The following is an 18,317-nucleotide window of genomic DNA, read 5'->3' on the forward strand; positions in this document are numbered from 1 at the left end:
TTAAATAAGTATCAGATGTCAAGAATAAGAATATTTTTAATATCTAAAGACACTGGGAAGCTTAGCTTTAATCAGAATAAGATCCTTAGTGATGGTCTCTCTCTTTTGAAAACCCTTCTATCTTTGGATTGCTACCATTGTTAGGTGTCAGAGTAACCATTTAGCTGTAAGTTTAAGACATCAATTAGTATTTGAGCACTTTCAGAAGAGGCTTGATCTTACTTGCAGCACCCCGGAAGCGGAAGTAGAGATTTAGGAGCTAATGTTTAGGCACTTGGATTTGAAAATCTGGTCTCTGTATGGAAGCCTACAATGATTTTTAAAATTCTGCAACATAAAGCGAGCACATGAGATGAAAATTGTGCCGTTCATTGGACTGTAGGGGCAGGTAGTGGTTGCTTTGCTCCATGTTTCACAGGGTCGCACCAAGGGAGAAAGGAGCTTGCTGCCTTGCTTCGGTTCCCTCTTATTCTCTTCCTTTTTTTTTTAAGTGCAAGCATGTAGCTCTCTTAGAAGGGAGAGAAAGAGAGTGGGTGTTATAACAACACGTAGGCTTTGAGACAGGCAGTTCTGGAAGTTACTTAAACAAAACCATTGAGATCATTTTGTCAAGACACTGTCTAGTTCACCAGTAAATGCTTCGGAAGGAAAAAAAATCAGATGCTTGTACCTTTTGTTTATTTGCTGCGTGAGTTACTCTGCCAGATTGCTATCTACACCATCACACTTGTGTTCTTTTGCTCGATTTCCTGTGCATAGAGCAAAGTGCAGCAGAGAAATTATAGGTGAACAAAGTCATGTTTAGAAACATCAGTTTTTCTTGTTGTGTTTTGAGTGCAGAATTCATACTGAAGCAAAAGAATTAAACAGAATCTTGATAGCAAAGCAGAACAAAGCCAACCAGGCAAAGTGCGAAAGAGATGCTCTGGTGTCCCTGGGATGTGAAAAGTGAGGCGCTGAGCACAATGGCATTGTTTCCTCTTCTCTTGGGCTGGATAACCTAATCCTATTTGGTGTAATGCAGCTTATGAAAGAGATACTTTTTAGACATCTGATTGAGCTGACAGCATTTCTCAACAACACCACTTCACCACCTGAGAAAAAGGGGAATTACCGCTGAACGATGAGAAGGGCTTTGTGATTGCAGAGGGAGGTGAGCAAAGCGTGTGGAGTGGCAGGGAGAGAAAGAAAAGCAGATCAACTTCGGGGTTTTTTCCCCCCCCTTACATGAGGATGTTTTTATGTTGTCTTTGTTCAGTGTCAGCTTGTTGATGTGGGTACACGGCCCTGGCAAGTTATCGCGCTTCTGAAAGTTTGTAGCTCTGAAAGGCAGAGGAGTGTTTAACATTCTGGGACTGACGCTTGCCACCAGTTTTGTTGTTGCCTCTGGAAATATGGATGCAGTTGATCTTTGTGCAAGCATGTAGCTGTAGATTAACAAACGTGTGATGGAATATCTTCCACATAAACAGGGAATACAAAAAGAAGACTTATACAAAAGGAACGAAAAGCTAAAAATCAGTGAAACGAAGTTGTCAGGCATTCCTTTTTTCCCCAAATACGCTAGAAATTTGGTTGTTATTAAACATAAGGTGAATATTTCCATTAATAGTAAGGATTTCTAAATTATCCAGGAGTAAAGTAGAGCACAGGACTTAAACTATTGTTAAGCCTTGTAAAACCATTGTCAAAAAAGTACATTTTACAAGATTTTATAGGTGGTACACTGAAGCAAACCTGCAACTCCATGTCTGGAATCACAAAAGATGTAGAGGAGGGAATACAAATAAGAAACTAGTTCTCATTATTTCTGTAGACTGAAATTTTATTGGTGTAGAAGCAGCACAATTAGTGGTTGTGAAGACTAAAGAAAATTACTATTTCTGTATGTAATGCAATGCATAACTGGCCTTTGTTTGTTCTTTTTTCTTTCCTTTTCTTTCCTGAACAATTTTTATGGTTTGGCATGTGTTGAACAACATTTTTAAAAAGTAAAGCAGTAAATAGATTAAGGAAAATTCTGATCTTGTATTCATAATGGATTCATATTTTTAATTGCTTGATTGGTAGATTAGAGATACATTTTTACTTTCTTTAAGGCTTTCATAAGCCACATTACACCTCTCAGCTGTGTTGGTTTCCAGTTCACTAGCATGGTACAGGTTGAGTATGCTTGTTCCTCTGCACTATATGGTTGAAACCCAGAAGTAATAGTTATTTAATATTCTGAGGCATCAGGAAGCAGCACATCATTTGATTGTTCAATTACTGCAGTATAAAACACCTTAGTCTTTTTTGTGTACGTTTGTCTGCTTGGACGTTCACAATTCCTGGCACTCTTACCTTCCTAGCTATGTGTAATCTGCCCGGCTCTTCCCGTAGCACTCTGGTACAAACACCAGCAGCATGATCAGTGTGGAGGCGTGATTGTGACAGGATAAAAGCTGCAGTGTGTGCATAAAAGGAACCAAATTACTTATGCTCAATTAACGTGGCCATGCTTCAGAGAGATCACCAAACCATGGCTAAAAGCACCCTTTTATATAATTACCTTGTTATTTTCTCTTTGATTCGTGTAAAATTGTTTTTGTTGTTATTGAAGAAAAAACAGTTGCAGTAGACTATGATTTTAAAAAGATCACCATTAATAATATTGATGATAACTTATTAGTGTAAGCCACTCGTTCAATCATGAAGCAATGGAAAGTACGAAACATTGTGATGGAAGACTGCTTGGCTTTGCATATGTTAAATCCAGTCTAATATGAATAGGTTTTGGTGATAAAGCAATAAATGCAAAGTTTGTTTAAAGGTTAAGTGAACAGTTACTGCAGAAATTTCTTTCTGGATGCACAAGAGGAGCATGAAGTCCCCATAACTAGGATTCGGAGCCAGTAGTTCTGGCAAGGGATTTGAGCATCCCTTTCATGGGACTGCTGAATGTGACAAAACAGTCTCTTACTCTTCACAGTTAAACTTCCTCTAGTAGGACTGAGAGAGGAGTAGGTCAGGTTCTGCAGAACTTCCACATTTGCAATACATTATGTGTGATGTGTAGTCTTTAATCTTTCAGTTTGCAAGGAAATCTCCTGAATATCCATTCAGCCTAAATGAATATATGTGTACATTAAGTTGGCATCGAGTTGGAAATGGGATTTTGAACTTCCAAGTATCTGGCATTAGCACACATCCCAGTTGGGTTATGCTCTGGCATGGAAAAAACATAACATCTTCTTGCCTTTCTTTTCTACTGGTCACTTTGCATTCTCTTCTGCTAGACAAGCTCTAGGCATTGCCTGGATTTCCTTTACATGGAGCAGGAATTTCACCCTGGATTCATCAGTTCCAGTATTTCTTGCAGATGCACACTATGTGTTGGCTTTCCTCCCACCGCAGTATAGAAGCCAGCTGGTGTTTCTGCAAGAGGATAGTCTTCGTGCCACTCAAAGGGGGCCATAGGGTTGATGAGTACTGGGAAGTCTGAGCTTTCTCCACTTACCTCCTTGTGAAGTTGACTGTGAGAATTTTGTCCCTTTATACGTTGTCTTAAGGCTGTTCTTTACCTAGAAGTGCACATAAACCTCTGTTCCTGGGTAACTGTGCAGGTAAGCATACTACGTGGAGTTACTTAGTAGTGCTTCCCAAAATGTGTATGCAGCTGAACCTTTTCAGAGACATCAGCCCTCTAGTCACATCAGATTCTTCCTTTGCTTTGAATATTGCCGATCAGTTGAATATGAGTTTGGCTAACAGCCTAATGAATGAATTATAAAAGAAGCTTAAGAAAATGGATTTACATCCATTTAATATTTGGCTTCCTCTGCACTACCAGTGATGCTAGCTGAGGCAGTGGCTATGACTGAGTGTATGTTAGGAAAGAAGTTAAAAATAAATAAATAAATAACTTAGATTAAATAGCACACTGTTGAGGTAAACAAAGGGGTGTAACATCAAGCATCTATAAAAAAAAAATCAGCTTTTAACACTGAAATTCAGTCTATATGTATTTTTTATTATAGAGGAAATTGGACTCTGCACAAATACAAGTACTTGCTACAAAATTATTCTGCTGAATAATACTCCAATTCATTTGCTCTTCACTACACCCGTGAAACTCCACATGCATACCTGCTTAAAATCAGCAACAAGCGTAGCTAGTAATGAAATAATTCAAATTTAGTTTATTTTGTTTCATGATGCACAAGTAGAAAATCGTTATGTGTGACTGATTTTATTCTTTCACAGTAGTTGCTCATCTGAAATGCTATTGAAGTTCAGTAATTGGAGCTCTGAAATACAGTATTTGACAGATGGTGTGGGTGGTTGTGCCGTTTCCATGATAAATCTACTTACAAATATAACCGTGAGGAAGTTGTCTTCATTCCTTGACTACTGCAACATATAGATGGAAAAAGTGACAAACACGACATGCAAACGGATTTGTGTCTTGGTTCTTCATTTTCCTGCTATAATGATTTGAATTTTTAAACAAGTGCAAGAGAGAGATTTCTTTTTACTTTATCTGAAAAGGAGTTGCTATAAATGCTAAAATATTCTTTCAGTAGCCTTTCTTTTCTTACATTTCCTTTGAAGCTTTTCCTATAGTGAATTACTTTTGTAATGTCTTACAGCATCAGTTAGAAAGCATTGCTCTTTTTAGGTGAAAACAAAATAGATCTTTGCTAAGATACGTTTACTGTTAAAAAAAGTATTGGAGGCTGGAGAGATGGACAGTCGTGTTGCCCCTGGGCTTACTGTTGAACTTAGAGGTGATAAAATGGTATAAATAAAAATATACTGCATTATCCAGTTTTAATATTCTTTTTTATTCTCTTTGTGTTTTAACAGAAATCACCGATGCTGGTACTAGAGGAACCCAAGATACAATTAAGGGTGTGAAAAGAAAAAAGATTGTGACTGAAAACCATCTAAAAAAAATACCAAAATCGCCTTTGAGAAGCCCTGCCGAAGCCAAGGTTAAGCAAAATGTAGACCCTTCACCGCTAAAAGCTCTTCCGGATGCCTCTGAACACTCCACGGCACAGGATCACCTACCCGTGCAAAATGGAAATCAATGTACCAAACAAAACGGGGGAGCACTTAGTAGTGAGATAAGTGTTGAAACAACCAAATCTGAGACATCAATGCAGACAAAGCTTTCGTTGACGCATCAGTCCTTAGATTTGGGTAAACAGGCAGCGGAGGATACTGATGTAAACCAACTGAACTCAGCAGAGAAGAAGTCTCTCTCAAACTCCTCATCAAGTAAAACAAAGACTGACAGTAATGAATGTATTAATTTTGTTGACTGCAGTACATCATCCACATGTACACGTACTGCATTCGATGTCTTATTAAAAGCTATGGAGCCTGAACTGAACACCTTAGCACAAGAGTGCCCCCCTTATGGGATGCAGATAGAGAAACTGAGACCAAATAAAACTGTAAGCACCTCTTCTAGTCTCACGTCCAATACAATGAGCGCCCCAAATCAGTCTGCTTTGTCACAGCATGAGTTTGCAGCTGGACCTCACTATTACCCATGTACGTTAAACAATGTGCATGTAGCAGCAACAGCCAAGACTGGACAAGCACAAGGCCAATCAGTTTCTCATTCACAAGACCTTATTACTAAAACCAGTCAACAAAATCACCAGGTTGTTATGTGTCCAAGTTTCACTAGATCGCTGGTGCAACAGCAGAGTCAAGAAAACACCAAGCTCCAGCAGATATACAGCATAGCAGTAACTTCGTCTGTCGTTCACACCTCATCTTCCAATGTAACTCAGGTTTTTCCTCAAAACCAGTTACTAGCTAGTTCGTCTTCACCTTTGTCAATTAGCACATCGAGTTCAACACACTTGTCTATAGGTCCCATGTATAATTCAGCCCAGATAGCATCAGTTGTAAACCATGGTGTAGAACAGATATGTAACCTCTTGAAAGACCAGAAGCCTAAAAAGCTGGGGAAATACGTCTGTGAGTATTGCAATCGGGCCTGTGCCAAGCCCAGTGTTCTCCAAAAGCACATCCGATCCCATACTGGAGAGCGACCATATCCCTGTGTGACGTGTGGGTTTTCATTTAAAACTAAAAGCAATCTGTACAAGCACAAAAAATCTCATGCACATGCTATCAAACTTGGACTTGTCCTACAACCAGATTCGGGTGGCCTCTTCTTATCTCATGACTCGGACAAAGCACTTAGCATTCATTCAGATGTGGAAGAAAGCGGTGAAAGTGAAGATGAAGGCACTGCTGATGAAAGACAAGATGATCAAGAACTGGAACCTGCACAAATAGTGAAAGTCATTTCGAGTGCAGAAACGTTGCGGAAAGGAAGCCCTATTCCCTTAAGCAACCCAGATTGTATACCAGGTGACTCTTCGTTACGTGATACAGAACCTCAAGTAAGGGCAGCTTTACCAAAAGTAGTAGTTCATCCTGTAAATGTTTCTCCATTAAGGGCCGATAGCCCAAAAGTAACAGAACCAGCACCTGAGCTTGCTGCAGCGCAGAGAAAAGGAGATTTTAAAGTGACAACTCTTCAGTCAAATTTAACACATACAGCCTCATTCAAGGAGAATGACATGAAGCAACATCAGAAAGTAGAAATGGGCCTATTAGAGGAACAGCTGGGATCTGCAGTAGGAGCAGTGCATGCTCAGCTCCAGAGACAACAAGCAACCGATGGTTCCCAAGATCAGCAAGGAAAATGTCTTTTGAGCCCCAGAAGTTTAGGTAGTACTGATTCTGGTTATTTCTCTCGTTCTGAAAGTGCCGATCAAACAATGAGCCCACCAGCTCCTTTTGTAAGGGGATTGTTGACCTCTGAGAAAGATCCAAACAAAAACCTGCCCTGTGTGCCACGAGCAAGTGGCGTGGTAGCATCAGTGGTACAAACTGTTTGTGCTGAAAAAAATCTGATTCTCTCTGGCCAAATGCGACCTCCCATGGCAACAAAAACTCTTGAGGAGCGTATCTCAAAGTTAATTTCTGATAATGAAGCTGTTGTGGATGACAAACAGTTAGATAGCGTGAAACCAAGAAGAACATCTCTTTCGAGAAGAGGAAGCATAGATTCACCAAAATCCTACATATTTAAGGATTCTTTCCAGTTTGATTTAAAGCCCATGGGAAGAAGAACTAGCTCAAGCTCTGATATACCAAAGTCTCCTTTCACACCCACTGAGAAATCAAAGCAAGTTTTTCTTCTTTCTGTACCATCCCTTGACTGTTTACCTATAACACGAAGTAATTCCATGCCTACTACCAGTTACTCAGCAGTACCTCCAAATGTAATACCTCCCTCTCATCCCCTTCGAGGAAGTCAGTCATTTGATGATAAAATTGGCTCTTTATACGATGATGTTTTTGTATCAGGACCTGCTACTCCACTGAACCAAGGCGGACATCCTCGGACCCTTGTTAGACAGGCAGCAATAGAAGATTCTTCTACTGGTGAAAGCCAAGGTCTTGGACCGGTGCGATCTGTAGAAGAAAGTTATCTGGGGTGTAATTTATCAAATGAATCTTTATTGCAAAGGAGCAAGTCCCTGGCACAGGGATCAAATTTAGAAAAAACAAAGAAGTCCCCTCAGGTGCGAGGAACAATGTTTGAGTGTGAAACCTGCAGAAACAGATACAGAAAACTGGAAAATTTTGAAAACCACAAGAAATTTTATTGTTCAGAGTTGCATGGACCTAAAACTAAGGCAGCAATCCGAGAGCCTGAGCATAAAACTGTTCCAAACAGTACACAGCCTCAAATTCTGCACTACAGAGTCACTACTTCAACTGGCGTCTGGGAGCAGACACCCCAGATAAGGAAAAGAAGGAAAATGAAGAGTGTTGGCGATGATGATGACCCACAGCAAAATGATACAAGCATACCATCAAAGAACACAGAAGGCCAAAGCAAGCCAGCAAATTCTTCCAGTCTGTCAAAACACAGTGCGACAACAGTGGTAGGATCACAACAGCCAAGCAACCTTCTGCTTCAGAGTTCCCAAATTCAGCTTGTGGCTCGAGGCACAGATAAGACTACTGAGCCAAAGATGGCCCCGCTCACTGAAAAGCAGGCAAGTTCAGCTATGCAAGAAAAGGTGGAGTTGAAAAGACAAGGGACTGGCATTTCAGTAATACAGCACACCAATTCACTGAGCAGAAATAGCTCATTTGAGAAATTAGAGTCGTTTGAAAGAGTTTCACCAGTTTCTTCTCAAGAGCCCAACAAGGTTGCAAAGCACCGCTCTTTGAATACAATTGTAATCCAAGAGGATAGACACTCTCATCTGAATACTCCCCAGCATCATCAACCCCTGGCATCAGAAGCACCTAGAGGGGAAGTTCAGGGAAGCCAAATAATTTCTAATGAGAGAAACGCACCACTTCAGCCGTCAAGACTTGTTCGCCAGCATAACATCCAGGTTCCTGAAATACTGGTCACAGAAGAACCAGACAGAGACCAAGAAAACCAATGCAGCGATCAGGAAAAGACAGAAAGGTTTAATTGGCCACAGCGCAGCGAAACGCTGTCAAAATTGCCAACAGAAAAGCTTCCACCGAAGAAGAAAAGAATTCGCTTGGCTGAAATGGAGCATTCATCTGCCGAATCAAGCGTTGACTCCACGCTTTCCCGAAGCCTAAGTCGGGAGAGTAGTTTGTCTCATGCCTCCAGTTTCTCGGCTTCACTCGATAAAGATGAAACTTTGAAGGCTGAGAACCCTTCCAAAGCAGAGCCTGTTAGTAAGTCGTCAGAATTCCTCATGATTCCCGCTGGCTCGCATGCACTGGCTGTGCCTGGACCTCATTACCGGGAAATGAGACGTGCCGCCTCGGAGCAAATCAGCTGCACGCAGCCGTCAATGGAGGTTGTGGACTACAGGAGTAAGTCTTTCGACTGTGGAAGCATGTCTCCATCAAAACCTGCCCCGCTTGTAGAGATAGCCGCTCCGAAAGTGTCGTCTGCAAATGGAGTTACTGGACATGTGCCTCTGCTAGAACGGAGGAGGGGGCCATTTGTAAGACAAATTTCTTTAAATATTGCTCCAGAAAATCATCAGCCTCAAGTTAAATCGACGACTTCATTTCAGACAGCTCACGCTACGGATGTGCCCACAGTGCCATTGCACAGGCTGCAGACCTCCAGCAAATCTTCGGTGGAATTTCCTTCAAGTACTCAGCATTCACAGACTCACTCCAGGCCTCACTCTGCAATTCAAACTTGTAATCCTGTTAGCCTGTCTTCGGTTGAGCAGCCTCTAGATCATGTGTTGAATAATCAAGGACAGCCATCCTCGACTCATCAGCCTTCCCAGACATCTACTAAAACATCAGCCCCAGGGGAACAAGTGAGCACATATGCGCTTTCTTGTCATCCCAATGAAAAAAAGGATTATTTTGCTCCAAAGTATCAGCTCCAAGTTAAAACATTACATATAGGTCAGCCATACTCTTCTAAATTGCTAAAAAATACTTTATCAACTCAGACTGTTCCAAGTCAAGTTGGGGTAGACCAGAATGCATCCTCCTTTGAATTACAGACTAAACTGTCTGACATGTCTAATCCATATTCTGTGCCTCCTCTAAAGCAAATTGTCCCTAATAACTGCAGCAGTCAAATACATCAGATTCCTCCTTTTGTGGTTCCCGTCCGTATTCACAGTAGTATGCCTTCCTATGGCTTTGCAACTGTTACACCCCTTCCTCACATTTTAGTGACCCAGGATCAGGTAAATCAATCTGTTTGCAAAACAAATGTTGCGACAGTGCCAACGCTTGAAGGCAAAACTCAGCTGCCAAAATCTCACAAAGATCATCAGAGGACTTTGCCAAATTCATTTGAATTTGAAAATTCACAACCAGAAAGTGGAACCAGAAATTCACCTTTGTCAAGCTCTTTGAATATTATTCAGAAAGTGCCAGTTAGCGGACTCTTCCCTCAACCAGAAGCTACAGCTTCAAGTAAACGAATGCTTTCCCCAGCCAACAGTTTAGATATTGCCATGGAAAAACAGCAAAAACGTGTTAAAGACGAGAGTGGAGCTGCCTGCGTGACAGATGCTAGACCATTGCATTCACTGAACGTTAGATCTAATGACCCTACTAGTAAGCAAAAGAAACCAGTTTTGGTAAGACAGGTTTGCACCACAGAGCCTCTTGAAAATCACCTCTTAGATCCTGATGGTGTTGCACAGCATGAAAAAAGCAGCAAAGCTAGTACTTCAGACCTGCTGTTGCCTGACCGTCATTGCTCTGACACTGGGGTTTCAGAAACCCTAAAGGAGTCACCAGAATCTGAAGACCTTAAGTCTTCAGCATCGCCGGTGTTTGTAGTTAGAAAACCGTCTGAATCGTCTCCAGTGAACAATCAGAGTTCTCTTCTCAAGGCTGTAAGTAGCAGTCAAGAAAGAAGGTCCCCAAGTAACAGTAATGAGAGCAAGCACATCAATAGCCAGGGCCCAGCAAAGCCTGTAACTACATTGGCTGCGATGAATGCAGGAGAGATGCAGAGGTTGTCATTTCCAAGCCTCAAGACCACAACGAGTTTTACCTGGTGTTACCTCCTGAAGAGAAAACCATTGCATGTGCTGCAAAACGATCAGAAAATCTCAGCCTATTCTACCTGGACCATTAGTCCCAACAATCCCAATCCACTTGGTTTGTCAACAAAGGTAGCTCTCTCCCTCCTCAATTCAAAACAAAAAGTTGAAAAACCACTGTACACTCAAGCAAGAACTACTCATCCTAGATCTGATGTATTGGTCTATTCGAGCAAGTGGAAGAACAGCTTAACCAAGGTACTTAAGCTATGCTTGAAGTATACTGATCGTTTACAGAGGATTTGCTTTGGAAATCATGCTTGTTCATATTTTAGTGAATGTAATATGCCTGACATGTATAATATATGTGCTTATTTATTTTAGTTATGTTGGCTCAAACTGCTAAAAAGATCTTAAGTAATTCCATTAAGAAACCTGTTTATAAGGATTTATCGCTTTTCATGGAAATTAGTTCCTGGATTTAAATCTGTATATGAAGTGTTTTTCATGGCAGGAATGTGTTTGGCTATTTTTTAAATGCAAAGGGTAGAACAAAAATAGTTCTGATATAAATATTTTTTAAACACTTTTAACTTAGAACAGGTTCATTTAAGATCATAATTGCATATTTTGTCTTAAAAGTCAGCTGGTATTTTCTGTTATAAAAGAGTGCTCAGCCTGAACAGGTGTCCATGGATATGCCATGAAAACATTTTTTGCCATTGCTGATCATCTAACTGTGAGAGGAGCAGTATACCATTTCTCTCTCTCCCACTTAGGTTAATCGGTGGTGTGAAATAATGACAAAAATAGCGAAGTTTAAAACAAAATTACGGCTGCCATAAAACCACTGACAACTTCTTGGATCGATACAGCTCCAAAGATGACGTTAAATCTTGCGCAGCAGAATATACTCCAGGCAATGTTTGTGACCCACATAAACCACTGTGTCATTCCAGAGTCAGATGTGGCAGAGCAAAGTAGTCACTTGTTATTTCTGTAGCTGTCTGGGGGCTGCATATGTGTGAATCAGGATTTCACTCACTGGACAGTTTTGTTATGGACAGGACCAAAGGTGTGCTGGTTTGCACTGGATTTGGCGTTCCTTAGTGGTTGAACCACCTCTGTGAATGGGTAAAGGTGGCTCTCTGCCCTATAGTATGGCAAGGGGTGGCCGTGCCTATGTGGCCATGTCTATTTAATGGATCCAATACTAGCTTTTATCGTCCCATCTAGTGAAGCCATAAAGCTTTTTGAAGAGAGCCTCGGCATACAGCACGGTTTTGCGCTCTTCTTTCCTCTTTGCTGTGTACGCCATGTGCGCGATGCCAAACTGCTCTTCAGAGCTGGCAAAAACGGGCGTTAGCTGTGGACCTCCCTTTCTGCAGAGTCCTTCAGATGTCTAGGACACAGAAAACTTTTTTGAGGGGGGGGGGTGGTGGGCTGAAAGCAATCATAACTTGCCCTAATCCTGCAGTCTGCCGTCGGCAAAGCTTTCCAGGCATCGGGCTGGGAATTGGGGTCCGTAGGGCGGCAGTCGCTCTAAAGGAGACGTGCCACAGCCTTGGGAAAGGACACGTATTTCTGTGGATGTTGAGTGACAGAGACTATTGCTGTCAGAGGTCACCCTGGGATGTTTCTGTGTTTGCTAAATGTTTTGCTAAGATACAAAGTCGTCGGTGGGGAAAACAGCAATAGGATGAGAAACTCTGTGTAAGAGGAAGAAATAGTTTCAGAGTTACAGGGGGAGTCAAGAAGATATGCTGAAACCCCTCAGGCCAAAAGAGCATTAGAGTTAAACAGGGTCCTCCTGAAACCAGTGGAAGACTTCACTAACATTTATATTGGAGGTCAAAACTTTATCTGTAATGTTTCGTGCAGAAAATACATACAGGCTGCTGAGTTTGTGTCAGTGCTGTAACTGAATTGAATTGTTGGTTCCATATTAGCGTGCTGCCTTTTGTTTAAACTCGTATTACCTTTTTCAGCCTGCTCCCTCATACACTTCATGAGATGTTGTACTTAAATAGTGCTAAATGAAGAAAAAAAAAAAGAAAAAAGAATTTGAAGAGTTAGCTTTTTTCATTGTACATAGTTGAGCGATTCTTTCTAAGGCAAGTCTCACATCAGTTGTGTCATTGACTCACGTTTGTTTTATTTTTAAAGAACAGTGTATCAGAAGAAATTCTCTGATAACAAAGCTACTGCGTGCCTCTTGAAGAACAAATTTTGTCTACAAACAAATTCTATTTAGAATATAAATAACGGATAATAATATTTTGAAAAATATTTTGACAGCACCCTTTTAAATACTCTAGGAGTACTTAAATGCTGTAATAGGCAGCTGTCAGGTACATGTACAGTGCTTCTGCCACAAAAGAACCACAGTTACTAATCTTTCTTCAGTCTTTCTTGCTGACGTTTTGAATGAAGCGCATGAGCACGGTGAAAATGAAGAGTCCTTAAGCTCTGCTTGTGGCTGATTTACAGGCTTTACTCAGAGCCATTAGGAAGGAAGAAAGTGCAGTGAGAAAGCACCAATTAAAGTTTAATTGGCATCTAAGATTGTATGAGCAAGGTATAGGATGGCAGAAATTAAAAATTTCAAAGACCTGATAGGTACTATGACCTAACACCTCCAGAGTTTGTCTGCTTTCTCTTCTAATGACTCAGGCAGCAGGATTTCAGCTGCTTTCCAGGATGATGATGATGATGATGATGCTGTTACAATACACCTCTGTATTACCAGTCTCCAGTTAGACCTGGTAATGGAATAGCTGATGCCAACTTGGAAACTTCCTCGCAGAAGCCATGTTTAAAGAAAGCAAAAACTGAAATTCCTTATTCAGTTCAGGCCCAGTAATTCTACTGTTTTTTCTGGTTGAGCCTGAGGATGGAAAATGTTGGAGGTCCTTTTGGAAATTAATATTCCATTAAAAAAAAAAAACCAACCAAAGCCAACAAACAGATTAGCAAATAATTCTCAAAAAAAAAGTGATTGATTTCCTGCTTAAAAGCTTGGCGGGGTCCTGAGTTCCTTCAGGAACCACAGTTTAGATTGCAAGTCTCTGGGGGTTGTGTTTGCTCAAGTGGTTTGCACATTTTAACCCTGACCTGACGGAGAGCTTTAAGTGCTACTATAATCCAATTTATAAATAATAATAAAAATGCAGCACTGTTATGCCTCACCTCGTCTCTCACAGTCGTAGCCCTTTCCAGAGTGATTTGGCATGTTCTGCTCGTGGGGCTTTAACTGCTGATCTTCTCACCAAGATAAAGCGACTCACTGAACTGTTCCTGGGTTTGCCCCCAGAACTAAGTCGTGTTTACAGAGATCTCATACTGCTGCATAACCACTACTAATCACTGTCACAAAAAAGGCAATTCTTTCAACAATAGATGCCATGGGAAATGAAGAGACATGTGAACAAAATGCAAACAATAAGGAACCCCAGGACTTTGTTTGCTCTTCACAATTCGCTGCTCAGAGGCAATAGGTGAAGTTGCCACGTTCCAGTGATTCAGAGAACAAACCACAAAACGTTATTGTGAAAGAAGCTCCTGGAATGAGTACAGCACATTAAAGTGTAACAAGAGGTTCACCTGCATGGAAAAGGCTTATTTTATCTCCCTCCTCTTTTTATTTTATTGTTCTATTTGTTGTTATTTTTCAACAGTTTTCCTCACCTGAAGTCATTGGTATTGTATCAGGAGCCCTTTCTCAAGCCCCCGCATTGATCTTGGCTCCCCTCTCTAAAGCAAATCAGTAATGTGTGCAGTATTCCAGGGTGAAGATTTTTGAGCAAGAATAGGCTGAAGAATGGAAAGTTTCTTCTAACTGGAAAGCTTTCCTTTCTTGGATGATGTACCACAACAGTCCAGCTCACCACTGGAAAGTAGTTAAATGCAGAAGATTTTTATGTGTAAACTAGTAAAAGTTTAAAGATATTAAAAACATTTTCCTCAAGTGGCTATGTGCCAATGGGAAAAATGTTTAATGAATATTCTAATCTGAAATTTATAACTTTGATGATTCAGGCTGCAAGCATGTTTTTTTTCCAAGGGATGTTGTAAAGTACCAGAAGTATCTATTGAGCTCTGGTCTCTGGGCAGTCCTAAGAGCTGTTTTTTTCCAGTTTTATACCAGTAATTGAAGACAGTGGAGTTAAATTTGAGCAAAACGAGTAAAGTAGAAATGAATCATGGTCCTCGTCTCTATGGGAGAAGAGAGAGAAGACTGTGTTAGAAACGGAAGGCATAAGTAATCGTGGAGAGGAACATTTTACAGCGCTGCCGTTTTTCTACCCTTTCCACCAGTACATGTGGGGTTTGGGGGGATTTTAGGTGAGCTACGTTAAAGGATTTCCACACAAGAAACCCATGCTCCTTAGAGACTGGCTGCTCTTTAAACTTTACAGAGGACCCAAGTCCTTCAGCATCAATTTGGAATTTTTCATAGAAACTAAAAAGACTGCTTTTTTCATTGTCAGTGAGCATTTCTGTAGATTTCTGTGACAGAAACTTGCTGTTTCTATTAGAGTATCTCTGTGATAGTAGCATTTTGCATGTTTAAGACACTGAAACAACTGCTAAAACAGCATACAACCAGTAAATTAAAGTACATCAGTGGGAGGTAAATAGTAATTTGAACACCTATGTTAGGCTATCTTATGTCTGTACATAAACATATGTGTTAAAAAAAAGAAGGGGTGAGGGGAAAATCCAGAGGTATTTGGCCTTGTGTTAGTTTTTGCACTCTAGGTGCTTTTGTGAATATACAATTTATTGTAACGCTGTTTCACCGTAGTTTGGATAACAACTTGGGCCAAATACTTCTGGAATCTTTCTTTTTCCTTTGTCTTTTCATTCTTGAAAATTAAATCTGGAAAGAATACTTAGTATTTAGGATTGAAAGATCAGGCACTTAAAGATTGCATTATTCCAGCTGCTGGGAATGTTTATGTGGTATTGGGTTTATTGTATGTATTCTGTTTTTTCCGCTACTCTTTTCTTATTAAATTACAAATGTCACCTTGTTACTCTTTTTTTTTTGCAGTGGAAACAAAAGCAATTCATGTGCCAGGTAGTGTATAGGAACTACAACATGGCTGAGTTGCAATTACTGGAGTAGGCTCCACTTCTGATATTTCTCATCCAGAACATCATCTCCTTTCACCTTGTATGAATGCTGTTAAAACATGCAGGGTGAAATTTCTTTCTTCCTACACACAGGCAGAGTTGTCATGTATGCTTTGGTAGAACTGCTCAGATATTTGAAAATCCAGCCCAAATCAATCAGAGGGCTGCACGAAGGCATACGAATTGGAGTAGTACTTGCAGCCTGTGTGGATTCCTAGGGCTTTGAATTGAATAGGAAGATGCTTTTCCTCTGATGTGTGCTAATTCCTCATCAGCCACATTCCTCATCAGGTGGGAAGTAAAGGCGGTGGCTGAGACTGCATGGAGGACTATGGGCGAGGGCTGGGTGCCAGAATGATGTCACCCTTCAATATATGTAACAACCAGTGTAATTCATCAGTCATTTTAAGTCAGCCAGTGAAGTCATTCCTCTTGCCAAGAATTCACAAGCTTACAGCATTAAATTTTATAATGAGTAGAAAACATAAGGCCAGACTTTTTTTTTCTATCATCATTTTATTCACTTATCAATATGAGCAAATGTGGTAAGTGTGCCAGCTACGTGGGTAGAACAGTTTATAAATACAGCAGTAATAATTGCTGGCTAATTGGATCATTCCTTCATTGTTGCCCATTTTATAAATATCCTAGACTTGGAAGGAGTACATTTTAATTGGCAAATGTTGGGGGAACTCATCTTCCTTTAAAAAAAAAAAAAAAAGTTCCTTAATTAATAATCAGGGGAAATGGAGAAACTTATTTTTGTTCTGCTAGACAACTGGTATGCTTTTTCTTGTAATTTGGTCTGGCAGTGGGAATTAAGTGTGGAGTCCTGCTTTGGAAGGGTTCCGGAGTCCCTGTTGTTCACCTCACCGCATTGGGAACAGTCAATTTCCACAGCAAAACGGGTATATTTTTTGAAAAACATTAGCAATCAGAAATGTTACCTGTTATTGTCTTCCCTTGGTACACCCCTCCTTCCCGCCCTGCTCCTCTTTGCTGTGCCGCGGGCAAGCAGCCCCTGCCAGCCATGAGGCGCTGCTGGGTGGTGGGTCGGCGGGTGAGACCCGAGACCCGCAGCCATGGGACGGAGAGCAGTCAGGGAAGCCCTTCCCTCCGCCTGCCCCTGCCCTGCGGCGGTAGACACCAGGCAGCTAGAGCTGGGGATGTGCTGCTGGAACGTCAGGACTTGAGCAGTGGGGGAAAAGCACGGGTAACTGGTTGTGCACTACAGGTTCCCCCTTTTTGTCAGGTTGTGGGGGGCAGCGTATCGTGCAACTGCAGAGCCCCGTCTGCATGGTCCAGTTGCCGCGTTGAGGGCAGAGGAGCGAAGCTGCAGCCGTTCAGGAAGCGATTGGGTTTGACTGTAAGCATCTTTTCTCTATAGAAGGCTATCTGTGAGCTAAAAAAGTCACCTTCACCTTCCCAGAAGAGAGAGGCATCTACTACTGCAGATTCAAAGCATTCCTGGTTTCCTGCAGTGCCATAGTCTCCATTATAGATTTACCAGTCCACAAATAGTCAATGCATAATAGAGAAGTTTAGCAAAAGATATTTTTTGTTTCATGTATCTCAACATTTAAAAAAATTCAGTTATTATAATTGTGGGGTTTATGATGCTTTTATTCACCATAACTTACAGGTTTGAATGGCATTTGAAATATACAAATTTTAATGATATGCATATCTCATTTTCTTTCAGCGAGCATTAAATAGAAAAAAAATGGCTGCAACTGAATTCAGCAATAAGGAAAACTCTGAATCAAGCACTGAGCACGATAAAGAAAATTCCTTTATCAAAACTGAACCAAGAAGAGTTAAAATATTTGATGGAGGGCAAGTGTTGTACTTTGTATATTAGATATCATTGAGAAGATTTTTTTTCCTTGATTCTAGACTTTGCAGAGATGTTGCTTCCTGTATGATTTATTTTAAATAACGGTTCCCATACTGTGGTCTGCGGACGTTGGTTTATGTTTCCAAGAAAAATGGAAAGTCATCAGAAGCGTGGAGCCATGAGAGTTACAAGGGGAGGGTAATGAAATAAAGAACAGTAGGCAGTGCAATTCATTTTTTTTTTTTTCCAAAGGACAAACATTAATCAGCAGTAAAGGCAGCTAGATACGCCACAGATGTAAATTCTTTTCCTATATTTCTCTTATGTGATAAATAATACCTGTTCTGCAATAAGGTTGTATAACTGTAGCCGGAGAGGATATAGTCCAGGGGCTAAGCAGCAGACTGCGGTACAGTCTCTGTCTGGCAGTTCGCTGTGGCATACACAGGCTGGAGAACTCCTGATTTGAAAAGTGCCATGGAAATATTTACTGAGAGCCCTCGTCCGTGCACTGTAATACTTTAAATCGATTGCCTGATATGAATAACAGTTGCTTTAGCCACAGTGTTGTGCCATGCACAACATCTTATAAAACAGATTTTTTTAGTAGAAAAGTGCCAGTGACACTTCTGAAAACTTTGAGCACAAATGGTGCATATTTTATTATTCTCATAATAGGTGGCAGGCTCTAGGGCTTTCCATTTATTGGTTCCCGGTTTGAATCCAGTCTAGGCCAGCAGTTAAGCCATTACCAGCTGCCCAGATAAAACATGGCTACGTGTCTCTGCTCAGAGCCA

At 40.9% G+C, this 18,317-nt stretch overlaps 1 protein-coding gene across 2 annotated transcripts in view; it reads left to right on the forward strand.

Moving 5' to 3' along the window:
• The window catches only part of HIVEP1 (HIVEP zinc finger 1), a 117,443-nt gene that overhangs the window by 81,740 nt on the left and 17,386 nt on the right, over positions 1-18,317 (forward strand). For both annotated transcript variants that reach the window (XM_050891270.1, XM_050891271.1), the window contains 2 exons: positions 4,849-10,802; positions 17,386-17,519. In XM_050891270.1, coding sequence (XP_050747227.1) covers positions 4,849-10,802; positions 17,386-17,519 — 6,088 coding nt within the window. The remainder of the gene's footprint in view (positions 1-4,848; positions 10,803-17,385; positions 17,520-18,317) is intronic.

This window comes from Gymnogyps californianus, chromosome 2 (assembly GCF_018139145.2).
Source record: "Gymnogyps californianus isolate 813 chromosome 2, ASM1813914v2, whole genome shotgun sequence".
Classification (NCBI taxonomy): domain Eukaryota; kingdom Metazoa; phylum Chordata; class Aves; order Accipitriformes; family Cathartidae; genus Gymnogyps; species Gymnogyps californianus.